Raw genomic sequence first — 16,594 nt, forward strand, 5'->3', positions numbered from 1 at the left:
CATGGAAAGACAGTGCTGAATATGACACCTCACCACAGTTGCTTCACATTGGTACCCATGCTATTAAGTTAGACTACAGGGTTGAGGGATGATAAAATATTATACGATTGTTGATCACAGTGCAGGTGGTGCACATGCAGTGATGCTGTGCTGCAGGACATTAAGATACCTTCACTGTGTCAGTGGTTGGCAGTTCACAGGTCATAGAGAAGTAGGTCATGCTTTTGGGTCTGAAAGGCAAAGAATTATGTAATAATTAAGTAATGTTCTCCAGTTTTTCCTTTAATTTTGTTTTGGTTTCTTACAATAATGTCTCCCTATAATCTTAATTAGATTAGTTTACTGGTCAGTTAATCAACACAACAAATGATCTAATTTGTTGTGTTGATTAACTGACCATTTTTTGTTTGTTTTATATGAGATTGTTGTTACCATCTCATATATAAGGGAAAGTAGATGCTGTTTGTTTAGTCCATGGGGCATGACGGCCAAAAAATTGAATTAAAGCTTATGGTGTTCCCACTCTGCAGGTCTGAATGCAGGGGATGAAATACTTCAGTTGAACGGAAAGGACTCTCATAGTCTCAACTTCTCGGACATGAAGGCGGCATTCTCCCAATCCTCACTGGCTTTGACAGTCAACACCTTGCCTTCTGTGGACCGCCGTCAGTTGTGCTACCTACCGCCACGCCGCTCAGATGCAGAGGAAGATCTCTACACAGACATCTTCTCCCAGAGTCAAGGTGACACACGCCGTCAAATACAGCCTGACATGCAGCCTGTTTGTTTTGTTTCACTAATAATGTAAATGATTAGCTCCTGAAACTTTCCTTTACTAATTTGGCACATTTGTGGGTCCAATTAGTAGAGATTACTGAGGAGTTTAACTTCAAAACTCAATTTCACAGAAGTCATGTACAGTTTTACTGCATATTGGAGTTTGCACACAGTATGGTCATGTTTGCCATCCTAGTTGGTCTGTAATCCCAAACAGACATACCAAACAGACCAGAAACAATCCAAACAGACCAGATAGGAAAAAGCAGACTGTTCTCAAGCTTTGATTTTTTTTTTTTTCCTTGTAAGAAGAAAAGATTTCTTGCCAGTGACATCACTTTCATTTATGCAAACATAGTGAATCTTCAGGGTCTTAATCCGGGAGAATGAGAGGTTCCCAGCAGTATTTGTGGCCCCAGTTAATGGATTAGTTTGATAAGGTCGGCATGCCCTACATAAAAGTCTTAAATCTTAGTAAAAATGACACAGCAAAAACAATATTTTATTTTTATCACTTTTTTCTTTGGTGTTTTGCGCTATACAATCCTTGTTGAAAATGAATTCATCTCAAAGAAACAAATATACTGTGTATATATAGACAGTGTTCCTGAAGCTCATTACATGGCTTGTTTGTTTGCTGCAGAGGAGATCCTGGATGATGGGGTGGGGCTGTTGTTGGAGAGCTCGGGAGACAGCTTAGATGACGACTCTGAGATCTTCAGTGAGTTTGATGAATGCAGAAAGGTAAGAGCACGAATTCTTCTTGTTTTGTTAATGGAGTCTGAGTATTAATGATATGCGGGTTGACCCACAACCTGCTTTCCCATGGGTCAGGCAGGTTTGGGTAAGCTTCCGAGTAAGTTATAAATAACTTACAGAAACGCTGTGTGCAAGAGGCTAGGCTGTGCATTATTGGTCTCTTCCCTGCTCTCTGTCATTCTCTCTCTCTCAAAAACACACACACACACAGTGGACCCCAGGAAGAGAAGATGTCACCTCATGTAATGGCTAATGGGGATCCTAATAAATGTAACTATACACACAGTGCTGTGCATTCCAGCAACAAGCGCATCCAGTGAGTGCACTTTGAGTTCAGCTGGTCGAGTGCTCAAAGCAAATCGAAATAGGTTCAATCCTGGAACTGTGGACTTCTTTTTCTACACAGTGCAGCCAAACAGTAGGCTAAAAAAAGACAGTATAGATGTACACATGTAGACTACTATTTGTTAAAATTCACTGTTAAGATGTGAAGGATGCATCATTTGTTTGTGTTTGTGTATGTGAGAGAGAGACAGAGTAGGTGCTTTGCTGGTCAGGTTCAGATGGTTGGCTCTCATAAACAGGTCGGGTGGGTGTGTGGCCATGCATCACTACTGAGTATCATTGCAGAAAACATCTGATGAGCTGTTGTGCTGGCTCCTTTACTTGTTTCCTTCCCTTGTCCTTCACAGCATCCCCCTCAGCTCTCTGTGTTGTTATGAAGACAGTGCTTAAGAACAGTTTGCTCCACCACAGTTTGAGGCGCCATCTGTCACTGGCTCATTTCATTTTGGTTAAGAAAGCAGAGCAGTGTCTATACTTACATTATCCATTTGTTCATCCTCTTTGTCTTGATGTAAATCTTTATCAGGTTCCTCTTTTCCTTGTTCCCTGTTTTAATTGTATTTTTTAGCTTCTGGCTAATCAGTGGAACCTAAATATTAATTTACACCAAATGAAGTGTATCTTCTGCACGAGAGACTCGAGGAAAGAGTCAAGTATTCACTTTGAATGTAACATCGAAGTGATGGATGGGCCTTTGATTAAGCTTGCATTCTAATTGCTTGATTATGTGCTGTGATTAGGATCAGAAAATGAATGGAGGTGTATTCTCTAAATTAACCATACACACACAAATTACTAAAGACGGCAGGATTAGCAAGACAACCAAAAAAAAAATATATATATATATCAACCATATAGATTTGAACAAAACCGAAGACCTACATTTTGCTATTGAAGTGCTGCAGCTAACAAGATGGCAAATTCATGTATGCTGAGTACAGAGAGCCTCAGAGTAAAAACGATTTTTAAGTGAGATTAAAGCCATGGTATCTTATCCTTTCTGCAACTAGCTGACAACTTGGCTCTGCTCATACAATGCTGAATGAAAGGATGATATCTTCTCGTAGATTAATTTCTCTTATCAGAACACTTGATTACTTCATTTTCATCACACCAACTGGGGTTATGGGCTCCCTGGACGAACTCCAAGGATCACTGCGAGATCCTGAGTCATCCCACTTGCCCTTCAAATTTTGGTCACATCACTGGTCTTTTATCTCTTCTCTTTAATTACGAAATTTAACTTGCCTTACTAAATGAGTAACAATTAATCAAATATTATACCAATTTTAGTTTGTTGCGTTAGGGTTAGATGCAGCATTCCATCATGGTGCTGGTTTAGGTGGGGTTTTCCCCTGTTAAATTGTGCCTTTTCCCTTTTTTATGTTAATTGCCTTGTCATTGAAGCTAGTTGTTTTCGTGTGGCGTTGAAAATGTTTGATGAATCAGTGGAGGAGGCTGTGAAGATTTAAGTCTTATCTGAAATGCGGTGATAATGTCTGGATTTGCACCACCAGCTCACTGATAACAGAACAAAATGATACAAATGTTTGCTCATTAATGCGTTTTTGGCTGTGTGACAAGTGTCCCCCTTGTACACCTGTCTGTGTACACCATGATGACAGTTTACTGTCCTATAAACTTGTTCTTGCAGCCAATGTTCTTATAGCCAGTGACAACTTGCAGCAACGCCAACTGGGAGTTTTGCTTTCAAACATGATGAATTTGCTGCAAAGCAAACTTTTAAAGTAACAACTCTCTGGCAGAGTAAGTGGATCATGGCTATTGATCAAAAATATGTGCATATTGTTTATTTTATTTTGTGCTTTGGGACAGAGACAAACTTTTCACACTGCACCGAAGGGCAAAAAAACATTGTAACACAATACATTGTAAAAAAACAAACAGCTATTAGTTATATAGCCTACATTTCTAGGCCCTCATTTGTTCCGGCATCTAATTTGCTGATAACATTGGTTAGTTATAAGATTTTAGTGCCAGACATTCAGAGCAAGTACTTCTTCCCAGACTCAACATTTGGTACTGTCTTTCACCAACCACAGTGATATTTTTATCATAGAAGATGCAGAAATACAAAATTTCCTTTGGCAGTAGTTTCAATAGACCAGCATGCTTTGCTGCTACAAAACATTTAGCATCCTGAACCAACAGTCACAAGTCCAACATGTTTCTTGACTGCAAACCCCTTTTGCTTTGCTATACATTACCACAGACACTTTTTGTGGTGTACAAATTTGTTTGGGTGTTGTTGAAAGCGTTCTTGGAAAAGTAGCGAAATCACCAACTGATGCGCAGTGTAGTCGAGGCACATTGTCAGAAAGGAGACACATGAGATTGCATTAATTAAGTCAATGTACTCACACATTGACGACATGCAAATTACTGAGCGTATCTTCTTGTTCTTTGTTTCACTGATCAGAACAAGGGCATTTTCTGGGCGGTGTCACAGGAACGCATGATTTGCTGCTTTTTATTTAATACTTTTTGGCAAGTGTAAACATTTCCTACCATCCATTTTCTTCCTGCAAAACCTCCCTTACTGCTCCCCTCTCCCCATCACTCCCCCTCTATTCCTGAAATCCTGCATTTATATTCCACTGCGGTGTGGCTCACCCAACCAATCCTGCCCCACTGCAACCTTGAGGAGGAGACTTCTTCCCTCCCGCTCCTTTGCTCTCTCTCTCCGGTCTGGAGGATTATCAAGACTCATTTACAATGCTGCTGCAGTTGGCCAGATCTTCACACTCACACTATGTGCCTGAGTTTACCCAGCCTGTAGAGAAGAGAGAGAGGAAAAGGGAGAAAACAGCAGACTATCAGTGACAGAACCACAGCAGACTCTGAAGGCGAGGGGCTGGTGGGCGGAGAGGAGGAGGCTGAGCAGCTTCACTCATCCTTCACAAGCACAACAGCACCTTCTCGTTTTTTTGTAAAGAGAGGGAAGACGAAAGGGCTGAGAAATGTGTTGAAGAAGCGCAGTGTAGACTTGACTCTTTCCAAAGTCTGGAGTCTCTCTCTCTCTCTCTCTGGCACTTTGACTGACGCTGACTGTCCACCTGCACCCAGCTATGTCCGTCCTGAAGTGGAGCAAGCACAGCAAGCGCTCCTCAGAGTCCATCTATGACATGCTTCATCTGGTGAGATTCCTTCCTTGTATCCCGTTTTACTTTATCTGGCTAGCTGCTGCTGTGTTAGATGGGAGTTGATGTTGTTATTCCAGTCAGAGTAAAGTACCTCTCCTTCTCTGTGTTTGTTTCACACCTCTTCTTGGCTGCTCTGGACAGACTACAGGAAGCTGTGAGTCACCACTCTGTCGCAGAGTTGCCCCATAATCAATGGAGTGCTCCATAGCATGCCAAAAAAAAAAAACAACAACCCACAGCATGTAGGAGTTAAGTCTCTACAGGAGAGACCTCAGAAAACGTGGACGTTACATGACTTTGACAAACTATCCTGACTGTTGTTTCAGTGACTCCCTTAGTGTTGCAGAGTTTTCTTTCTTGACAGCTTGAGCTGTGATCTAAGGCTTCTCTCAGTTTCAGAGGGCAGGCATGCAATCTTCTCCCTACCCCATCATCAGCGCTTTCATGCTTTAAACCATTTTTTAATCTAAATTTCATGTGTTCGGGGAAATACCAGTCTCTGACATCTCAGTTTTACCCATCACAAGCTCTCATCTACATATTGTTCTTTTCATGTGATGTTGAAGGCTTTGATTTTTCTCCCCTCTCTGTTCTTTCTCTTCTCTCTGCCACGGCATGAGTGTCTATGCACCCAAAGCTGCCATGGTGTTAATTAGCCTAGATTGTGATGGGGAAGACTATTACCAGACTGTTGTGCTCAGTAAAAATGGTTGATTTCATTTGACTAAATGGGCAGGAACAAATCAGGCTTATTTACACATTTATTTCTTTGGATGATTTTTTTTTGTGGTTTCAAACTTGAATGTGTGCTGCTGTTTTGTGTGTGTGTGCGTGTGTGTGTGTTTCTAACTTTTTTGCTCTTATACTGCACTTGAACTTCAATTTGGATGAATATACAGTATCTCATTGGCAAAAAAGTATATTAGCAAAGCTCTGCAGGAACAAATGCAGATATGTTGCACTGAGAAAAACTGCTGTTATGTCTTCTGACAATTGAAAAATGTGCTGGATATCAGTAGTACATTTATTAATAAATACGTGTTGTGAGCATCTTTCTAAGACCACTCTCAAAGACATTCTCAAAACCACTCTCTGCATTCAAATGTTTTTGAAAATATAATGGAGATTACTTACATACTCGTACAATTTTTTTAATTACCAAAATAACATCAAAGTTTACAGAAGACCTATTACAGCACTTCTTTCACTATAGGCTAAGACTGCATTTGCAACATTGCATTTACAGCCACTGTAGAAATTCCAGTTCATCTGATGATCTGGGAGCTGCCTGATCATTTTGGGAACACTGTCAAAAGAAACAAACTGCTGTCATGCCTCGCATATGAACGTATCTGTCTGTCTGATTAAATAACGACGATGATAAGCATTGTCGTTTGCAAAGCTGCATGAGAAGATTTGTGACTGTCATTAGATAACACAATCATTTGAATTATTTGCTCTGTATGTATTTTGCTTCCATATTTTACTATACTATTCTATTCTGTTGTAAATCTTGAAAAACTGAAATCAATTATGCATGTGCATTGTTTTTTATGCAGAGTAATATATATCTAACACGAAAAACACTAAGTTGTTTTGATGCCTTTTAGATGTGGAGACTCATGGTAGATCAGTAGCTCAAATCTTAATTAAGATTTTTTTTTTTATCTGAGAATGATAATGTTCCATCTTCTGCAGCCATGTGGAGGCTGTATTCTTATTATTTCCCAGAGGAGCATGTAGGTGCTACCGGATAAATTGCTTCTGTCTGGCCTATAAAAAAAACTTTATATTGCTAACTTGAGACCTCAGCTCTCTCTCATGCACTCAATAATGTTGATAGGGGCTAGTTGTTCCTGTTATGTGGCCATAACTCCTGGCAACTTTAAAACATAAAAAGTCTGGTTTTATTTTTGATCTATTAAATGCTTTCCTCATAAAATGAAAGAAAGGTTTAATTGGCATGAATAGAGTTCTTTTTGTGCTTTTTATTTCGTGTTTGTATTGATGTAAAAAGCCAAAGTACTCTTTTGTTACGGATGGAAAGGCTGTAGCCTGTTGCGAACAAAGTAACCATTTTAGTTCTGCATGTATGGCGTTGCTGAGTGGGGTCTATTTTTGTCCAAAATGATAGTCTAATGCACATCAGGGCCAGTCTCCACGGCAACCCGTACTGTATGTGGACAGACCCTGTTGTGTGTATATTTTGACTCTGTGAAAGAGATGAATCATTACACCACCGAGCCGTTAGTAGGAGGAAAACACCAGGGAAAAGAGGGATGTGAGTGAAAGAGAGAGAGAGAGAGAGAGAGAGAGAGGTGGAGAGGTATTGTTATGACAGACTGAAAATAGACCAAATTAGTTCAAATGATTTATCTAGAGCTGCCTCTCTGCCTCTTTCGAAGGCTCACTCTCTGCACAGTCATGAATCCGTGCGCATCAGTAGGTGGAAAGTGACAACTGCGAGCTAAAATTTGAGGTGCTCCTTCTGTGTTGAATAATTGATGATTGGATCTTTCTTCCTTTTGACTTCAAGCTGGAGTTACATAATTCATCAAATTTTTCCTCTTTCTTTCTCTCTTCAATTTCTTTGCAGAGTACGGAGCAGGTCGCCGCTTTCTGCCGCAGTCTCCATGACATGAATCCCTCGGAGTGCGTGTCCTCTTCGCCGAGCCCAGACTCGCCCTTCCCACCTCCCGCGACTCTCCGACAGCTCTCTGATGCTGACAAGCTCCGCAAAGTCATCTGTGAACTTGTGGAGACCGAACGCACCTATGTCAAAGTCAGTATCACTCATCTTGCTTGTAAGGGGCAGATGGTCTTTTTGAGTACATGCATGCGTTCCTCCTGTCCATCGATCTTTGTTTCTGTCCGCCTCGGATTGTGTTAGTCTTGCACATTACCTATTCCACATGACCAATCCATATTTATCTCTGTGTCCCAGGAGACATAAGGGGGACACAGCTGTGCCCTTGCCTGGATATTGCCTAATCTTTTTCTGCCCGGTATAAATGTGGCTCACTGGAATAACTGGGTTAGAGAGGGTATATAACGGGATAATGTCAAGGCTATCTAGAATGTTATACCTCATTACAGGGGGCACATACAGCATATATACATATATATAGAAATCACAGTGTGCATGATGGATGGTATATTGCAGCAGCTTTAAAGGATTTAGTCTGTTTTTTGGGAGACTTTGCTATCTGTCCTACTTAGCCGCAGTCAAACGGACATGTGGATGCATTTTATGTGTCGCTGTGTGCAGTTGGAGTGGGACTTGAAGCTCAGTTGCTGGTGTAATACTAGCTGTTGCTGATCCAATTTATTTTTGGCATATGTTGTCATGATTTTCAAGACTACTCCCTTAGACATTTTCACTTTTTTTTTTTTTTTTTTTTACCAATTTGGGCACAGAGGCTTTTTTTAAGCATCTCATGTTGCTATGATAAATCATATATCCACATAGCCACATGAATGCAAGTCCTTTTCAACTGGGTGTTAACATTATTTTGTCTATTTCATCTTTACCTTCTAACATAGAATTCATTTATTTCTTCATAAGATGAACATCTTTTAGGCTCCTCGACTTTATGACCAATTATTCAACGTTAATAGGAGGTTAATTGTGCGTTGCTTTGTTAGAGCAGCCGTCCTTCTTTGAAGACGTTAGGAGGTCTATTTCCCTACTTTTTAGAAGAGCTGCTAATTAATCTCATAGGCTTTCTACAGTTCAGCTAAGGTAACTGTTGCCACAGTCATTAATTTAATTGAGTTTCCATATAGTTCCTGTCTTTTTTAAAGTGGATGCAGATAGGCATTCACCAGCTTCTCTGTCTTTGATCTTGATAAGACTATTTTTTCTCTTCCCTCAGACTATCCCTGCACCTTAATTACAGTCTTGTTGTGAGGAATATTTAAGTTATTTAAAGCTGTACATTTTTATGTCTGTATTCCAAGCAACACCACATACAACCCTGAATCAAACATAATCCACTCTTGTCTTGCAGGACCTCAATTGCCTCATCGGGAGATATTTAACCCCACTGCAGAAAGAGACCTTCCTCACTCAGGATGAGGTATGTTCCCTGTGAACATCTGAGGGGTAGTTGGCTTTTAAATACCAACACTGTGGAAATGTTCTTGGAAAAGTGGGTTACATAATCATGCGAAGAGTAACCACTCACAAGGACACGAGGGGTGGATGATGAAAGAGATAGAGATGGAGAGAGGGAGGTTTGAAAACTAAAGAGATGTTTTCACATGCACTTGCAATAATGAAATTAATTTGGTTGTATTATATTTGAGCGTTTCCATGCTCCATCTGTGGCGAGAGACTAGTATTGGATGCACCACATGAAGATATTGGGAAAATTATAGAGAAATTATTAAGACTTTGCTCAGATGTCTTTCTTTTACAGCTGGATGTACTGTTTGGGAATTTGCCGGAAATGGTTGAGTTCCAAGTTGAGTTTCTCAAAACCCTGGAAGATGGGACCAGACTGGTTCCAGATCTGGAGAAGCTAGAGAGTGTGGATCAGTTTAAGGTACACCCTCTTTGTGAAACATACACCAAAAGATATGACCAGCAACAGGCATTTAAAACACCCATAAAGTCTTTTATAACTACTGGTTGAGTAACTTCTCTTCCCTTTTTCACAGAAAATCCTCTTCTCCCTAGGAGGCTCTTTCCTGTACTATGCAGACCGTTTTAAAATCTACAGTGCTTTCTGCGCCAGCCACACCAAAGTCCCTAAGGTCCTCGTAAAGGGTGAGTAAATGTGCTCTTGGGTCAACATTCCTCCTTGGCTCAAACCAGAAGATGTATTTATCCATCAACCATCTGCCTTGTCCTCCAAGGCTTCATAAATCTGCTCTGCAGAGTTGTCAGCCAGACAGTTGTCCATTTGACCTCTGCATACTTCAAGCCGGTGGCTCCCTTGGCTATAGAGCCCTGCAACATTGTATAATATATAATGAGCAGTGTTGAACAGTCTGTTCTCTAGCTAGCACACCCACTCCCCTTAACACTGGAGTGGATTGCTTTGTTTGTTGCATTTACATTCAATGAGTCAACTAGTTATGGAGTGTGGTGTGGTGTTATTTAGGTAAAGCTGCTTTTATAGTACTTAACACATGATTCTTGTCCACACATGGTTGCCTGCTCTTAAAAAAAACTAGTCTACAAAACAAACAAACAAGACTGAGTGTGGATTATTTCTAATAAAGACTTGCACTCTTTTCACACTGAGCTCTGCAAACACACATGTGCCCCAACAAACTTCTGCATTTGCCGCTTGTGCCTCTCTTGAAATTTAAATTGTGTTTTTTTGGCTGTGCCAATTGCGTGTGGCTCCTTGTTGATTATTGGTTTGTTCATCTGTGAGATGTCTGACCCAATCACTTCTTTTCCGATAATCATGTAACCAACATGTTTCAGAAGAATGAAAAAGCAAGTAGAAAACATCACATGTTGTACAGTGGCAACATACAGCAAAGTTTTAACGAAGAACGGTCACGTTCAACTTTGCTTGCTTTGTTCTTCCACGAGAGCAATGGCAACTTCCTTGCGGAGTCATTGAAAACGTGTGGCTTGCACATTTTTATGAACCACTATGCAGTGGCATCTGAGAAGCCTTTAAATTCATGGATCTGTTACTCAAACTGTACTTCTTGTATTGTATTTTATGTCTCACCTGTACTTCAAGCAACACAACCCCCTTTGTTATTTTAATGCAGGGCTGATGTTGTTCTCAATACCCATTTTAGCCTGTGAGTGTCATAGCACGGACCATGCTTGGGAGCTTAAGTAAAACATAAACACTAACCGTTTCTGAGTTTGCACACATCAGTAAAATTTAAAGTGAAAAAATCAATATGTTTATGCTACAATAACCAGGGTAATATCAAAATAAGTCAAACAATCATAAACAGAGTACAAGCTTTATTGCTGTGAATTTTGGACCACGATCAAAATTACTTGATTCTACTCTTTAGTGGTTTAATCATCTGTACATGCAAAACTATCAGTTGTGGAAAGGGCAAATAAATGAGTGTTCTTCACTGGTCATTTCAGCCAAAACTGATCCTGATTTCAAGGCCTTCCTGGATGAGCGTAATCCCAAGCAGCAGCACTCATCCACCCTTGAGTCGTACCTGATCAAACCCATCCAAAGGGTGCTGAAGTATCCTCTCCTGCTGAAGGAGCTCTACTCACTCACAGACCCAGACAGTGAGGAGCACTACCACCTAGATGGTAAGACCCGGTCATATGGCTGGCCAAGAGGATTAAATCATTTGACATTTTCATTTGAGGACCAGGGTGAATACAGGTGATCACAAAAAAATCAATATATATTGTTATCTGCTTGTCTGCAGTTGCCATGAAAGCCATGAACAAAGTTGCCAGCCACATCAATGAGATGCAGAAGATCCATGAGGAGTTCGGGGCTGTGTTCGACCAGCTCATCACTGAGCAGAGTGGTGAAAAGAAAGAGGTAGGTTGGGTGAAAGTGGCTTGGCTCTGTTCTGTCAACTAGAGGGTACATGTTAAGTGACTGTCGATATTTTGTTGCTATTGCCAGGTTGCTGATCTGTCCATGGGTGACCTGTTACTCCACACCAGTGTGACCTGGATCAACCCTCCTGCCTCCTTAGGAAAATGGAAGAAAGAGCCCCTGATGGCTACATTTGGTACGTCGGTGATGAATTTTCTCCATGATTATGTAATGAATATGACTGCTATGACATACTGCATGTGTTTATTGATATATTGACTGAGCTGTGTTTTGTATACCATTTTCTTTTAGTGTTTAAAACAGCAGTGGTCTTTGTGTGCAAGGATGGGTCCAAACAGAAAAAGAAAATGGTGAGTTCTCACATATGCAAGAAAGCATCTGCAAACCATCATCATAAATTTTACTTTGCTCATGTGCCACTTTCAGAATCAGCCCAGTGGGTCACCTGTTAAATAGCCTTAAGGGACCAGCATGTAGGATTTAGTGGCATCCAGCAGTGAGGTTGCAGATTGCAACCAACTGAATACCCTTCCCCTCAACTCCTCCCTTGCATGCAAGCATGTAGGAGAACCACGGGTGGCGGCAAAACTTGTGAAAAACGCGTGAAAAAGAGGACCCACTCCCTATGTAGATATAAACAGTTAATTCTAAAGTAACAAAAACACAACAATTCTTACTTTCAGGTGATTATACACTGATTAAAACATACTTATGAATATTATATTCAGTGTCTGCCAACAGATCCCCCTAAATCTTAGACACTGGTCCTTTTTAAAGCTTATTAGAATGGATGGAGTTCATTTCACAATCATAGTTCTGAAAGGTGAAATTGACATCATTTGTCTGATTAACTGAAGGGTGGCTCCCATCGAGTGTCTGTATCCTCAGAGGAAAAAGACCCCTTCCGATACCGTCACATGATTCCCACAGACGCCCTTCAGGTCAGGTCCTTGGCTAATGCGGGTAAGTGACTCATTGAATAAAGTACTGTATTTCATTACTTACATTGTATTGTTTTAAATCCACAAATGATTATTTCAGATAATCTTGCTAGAGTGCTCTGTCCATGAGGTCAAATGTGACTGTTAATTTCTTCCTCAGATGGTGAGGGCTCTGCTATGTGTGAGATTGTCCACACAAAGTCAGAGTCAGAAGGACGACCAGAGAGGACATTTCAGCTGTGCTGTAGGTGAGGATCTCTTCTAATGGAGGCTGAATTCTACCGCAGATTGAAGCTTGCGTGCCACTGATACAATCCTGTCTGCTGCTATCTATAGAGTGACAAACTGATAACATGGCCTTCTGTCTCCCACAGCTCTCCAGAGAGTAGAAAAGACTTTCTGAAGACCGTCCATTCCATCTTGAGGGAAAAGCACCGTCGGCAGCTTCTAAAAACGGAGAGTTTACCCCTCAACCAGCAGTATGTGCCCTTTGGAGGAAAGCGCCTCTGTGCCCTGAAGGGGGCCCGTCCCGCCATAAATAGAGCAGGTAAATGCCAGTCTTTGGCTGCATTCACCCTATAACTGAAAGTGGCCCAATTCAGACTATAAAATGGGTAGTTAAAATCTTGCAATCTGATTGGTTGATAGCCGTGGTATAATGAGTGTATACTATGGCTATGACGTTTAGTGTCCTTTTACAGTTCTATTTTTAATTATCACTCCACGGCTACCGTTAAAATGGTGCCCGCAATCTGTAAGCAAGCAGGGACGACGCAGAGCTTCATCAAACACTGTCTCTGTTGCACCATGGTGCAACATGTTGCAGATGCAGGCCTTGATGCAAGAGAGATAATGTCCATAAACAGGCACAAAGAGCTCTCTCCAGAACTATTGGTGACCAAAGCTCAGTGTAAGGAGAAGGCGGTGCAGCAAGTTTTATGTCATTCTAAAGGCAGTCTTTGAGAATTCTTTCTGATTTGGTCACCAAACCAGGGTATGGTTAGCATGGTGTAGTTGAACTGTAATAATTTGTTACGGTTAATCAGAATCATCTTCGAAATAGCTGCTTTTCAATGCATATTATCTTCAAGTAGGATATTGTAAAATTCATGCAAACCTAACTTATTTGTGTTTTTCATAGCATCTGCCCCAACCAGGACCCTAGGAAGGAGGAAGCTAGTGCGCAACCGTTTCACCATCGACACAGACATCGTTTTTGATGGAGAGCCCGAACAGGACCTCCCCTCACCTCAGGAGCCCGACTCAAATCGGCTGCAGCAGGAGGACGAACGACACCAGCAGCAGCCTGAGTTAGCAGGTGACACCGATCGATGGGTGGAAGAGCAGTTCGATCTAGAAGAATACGAGGACCAGGAAGAGGTGAAGGAGACTGACATCCTGAGTGACGACGACGACGAGTTCTGCCAGACACCCAGAGCGCCGTCCGCTGAGGCCAACCTCGAGGGGCCCGTCATGGCTTTATCCTTGGAGGGTGAGGAAACAGAGGATGGCGAGGGCCTCAAGTCCCCAACAGTCAGTGAGACACCTACTGATTCGAAGCTGTCAGACACGAAGACAGAGGACAGTGTGAAAGATAAAAAGCAAACAGAGGAAGATGAAATTTGGGTGCGAAGGAAGCACTCAGGTTGCTCCCCAGACTGTGACACATAAAAGCTGAAGAGAACAAGCAGATGACGAGTGTCTTAGACAGCTTTACACAGGCTCCATAAAGATCAGTCATCAATTTTCACCAACAATGCATGGGCATTGACGTATATCGCACAGCTAGTAGAAGATCCTTCCTTACCTTACTTTCGCTGAATGCTTTTTGTACAGGTAAGATCATCAGTGGAGCAATACAGGAAAACAGAATGAGGGTGCTTTATCCCAAATCAAATGCTGTTACATAGAAGTCAAGTGTAAGCTTTGAAAGATGAACTAATGGTACAATCATGGAATCTAATCAATTGCTTTGATTGGCATGGTTTGCACATTTGGGCAGTGTTCTATAGTCCTGCCTGCAGTTGCCAAATTTGGGTATTGTGAGAACATGAATATTTTTTTTGTCTGTGTGACTCAGAGATATTATCATAGTTAAGGGCTGTATATTATTTGTCCTTAAAGAAATAGAATAAATAATTGCAAAGGACAGTCTTGTCTTGCATAGTTTACTGTACTTGTACATTTTTAATGAATATACACTGACATGCTTTGGGAACAGATTTCCTGTTTATGTATAATATATGATTTTGATCTTCTGTTTTAAAGACTTAAAGCTATCTTTTTAGCCTGGAAAATATTTTGTTTGTTCTTTTGTTGCATTTAATAGTGGAATTATGTAATAGCCCCTATGTCACAGAGTCTAGGGAATTTTAATTTGTTTTAATTTAACATAATCCTGTTTTACTTGAATTTGCTTTTGCTGTTTCATGTTTTTGTTTACTGTGAAACCATTTTCTTCCATTTTTCGTTTTTTGCTCTTCAGTATTGCCATTCAAAGAACGCTCAACATTTCATTCTTAACACTTCTTGTGCCCACTCTGTATTGTAGAGAATTTGCACATCAGCTATTTTAAAAGGTCTTGTTTATTCAAAAAGATTGTTCACTGGTAATGGATTACAAAGCAATGTTTTTTTTATTTATTCATATGTAAATTAATTTGTTAGCAAAGCAACATTAAGTTTGTTTTTTTTTTTCATAAAGAATGTCCAAATTTGCTCAAGCAATCAAGGGAAAGACTTGCAGTAAGCCTAAACAATGAAAGAAGTCATACTTGTAAACAACTCATTGTGCTACTAAGACTGCATTTTTGTTACTGTGTGTATATAAAAAAATGTATTGATATCATAATAAATACAGTTGTTTCCTACTTATAATTCAAAGCCCCTCTTTGTAGAGATTCATTGTTTTATGTGGTTTTACTCAATAGCATAACACATTCCCTGCAGCTCTGCAAACATAATCTCCACAAAAACAACTTTATGATGTGAGAATAACATAAATGTGCACAGACATGCCTGAGAACAACAGCACTAAGCAGCTAATCCAGAAAAACCAACTGCAATTCCAGGGAAAAAAAAGGGGGAAACTAAAAACGGAACCTTAATAAGACGTTTACTCTGTGTGTTTGCAAGCCACAGCTGATTTAGTGTCTAAATGATTGTGAAGGAGCTAAAACCTCTATCATCAGCGAGAGGATGGCTGCAATCAACATGTAGTTTTCACTTAGAACCAGTCCTCTCATTTGAAAAAAAAAACTCAATAAAGAAGTCATACTCAGGCATCTTCAGAAACCGGAAAGCTAATGATGTCTGCTATGAAGATTAAAGAAAACACATTGGGCTGAATAGGAAAATTAGGAGTAGGCAATTTTTAGTATCTCATCTAATCAGTCCGTTGGTAAAAATGGACTGATTAGATGAGAGATTTGACTGTTTTTGTTGATTCCACTCAATGGTCATTTCTCAGGGTGTGTTAAGCAACTATTGTACAAGTATCTTTGAGTGAATGTTGGTGAGAGTCACCTTGTGATTTCCTCTTTTGTCAAGGCTCTATTTGTCTTGCAAATGTTATCATGATTTTTGAGATCTGAACTGTTGGTGCATTGGTCATGAACACAGCTGAATAATGTGACAAGGGGAACAGTGTCAAAAATCATTTAATCACAGGAAAACTACATTAGCAAAGATGAACAGTATTCAGTAGACCCGGACCAGCACTGACTGAAAGACATTTAACTACAACACTACAAACTATGGCCTAAAAATGGTCATCAACTTGAATCATGGTACCTGTAAATTTCAACAAGCTTCACCAAACTGATACTGACTGGAGGACTATTGTGTTTTAAAGTGCTTCTTTTATTTTCTCCATCCCTGCTGTTATTTGAATGGTACTGGACATTCAAACAATTGAGCTGTTGACCAGGAAGGGGGATACCATGTTCCCACAGGGCTCAGCAATTGAACTACATTCTGACAAAAAAAACAAAAAAGCAGGTATATAAGAAAAGGACCAAGAAAAAAAGAGAATAAAACTTCCCTCTCACTTTCTCATCACTTGTACAATTTGGAAGATCGGAAAGTTTGT

The 16,594-nt window shown here is 40.4% G+C and overlaps 1 protein-coding gene across 3 annotated transcripts in view; it reads left to right on the top strand.

The window, feature by feature from the left end:
* The window catches only part of LOC121898374 (rho guanine nucleotide exchange factor TIAM1-like), a 51,434-nt gene extending 36,053 nt beyond the window's left edge, over nt 1–15,381 (top strand). For all 3 annotated transcript variants that reach the window (XM_042413383.1, XM_042413384.1, XM_042413385.1), the window contains exons 14-27: nt 531–743; nt 1,421–1,521; nt 7,642–7,827; nt 9,056–9,124; nt 9,467–9,592; nt 9,708–9,816; nt 11,122–11,301; nt 11,424–11,542; nt 11,630–11,738; nt 11,855–11,913; nt 12,421–12,526; nt 12,665–12,752; nt 12,879–13,051; nt 13,646–15,381. In XM_042413383.1, coding sequence (XP_042269317.1) covers nt 531–743; nt 1,421–1,521; nt 7,642–7,827; nt 9,056–9,124; nt 9,467–9,592; nt 9,708–9,816; nt 11,122–11,301; nt 11,424–11,542; nt 11,630–11,738; nt 11,855–11,913; nt 12,421–12,526; nt 12,665–12,752; nt 12,879–13,051; nt 13,646–14,175 — 2,168 coding nt within the window. In that variant the 3' untranslated portion in view covers nt 14,176–15,381. The remainder of the gene's footprint in view (nt 1–530; nt 744–1,420; nt 1,522–7,641; nt 7,828–9,055; nt 9,125–9,466; nt 9,593–9,707; nt 9,817–11,121; nt 11,302–11,423; nt 11,543–11,629; nt 11,739–11,854; nt 11,914–12,420; nt 12,527–12,664; nt 12,753–12,878; nt 13,052–13,645) is intronic.
* The last annotated feature ends 1,213 nt before the right edge of the window (nt 15,382–16,594 follow it).

The sequence above is a fragment of the Thunnus maccoyii genome, chromosome 6 (assembly GCF_910596095.1).
Source record: "Thunnus maccoyii chromosome 6, fThuMac1.1, whole genome shotgun sequence".
NCBI classification, from domain to species: Eukaryota; Metazoa; Chordata; class Actinopteri; order Scombriformes; family Scombridae; genus Thunnus; species Thunnus maccoyii.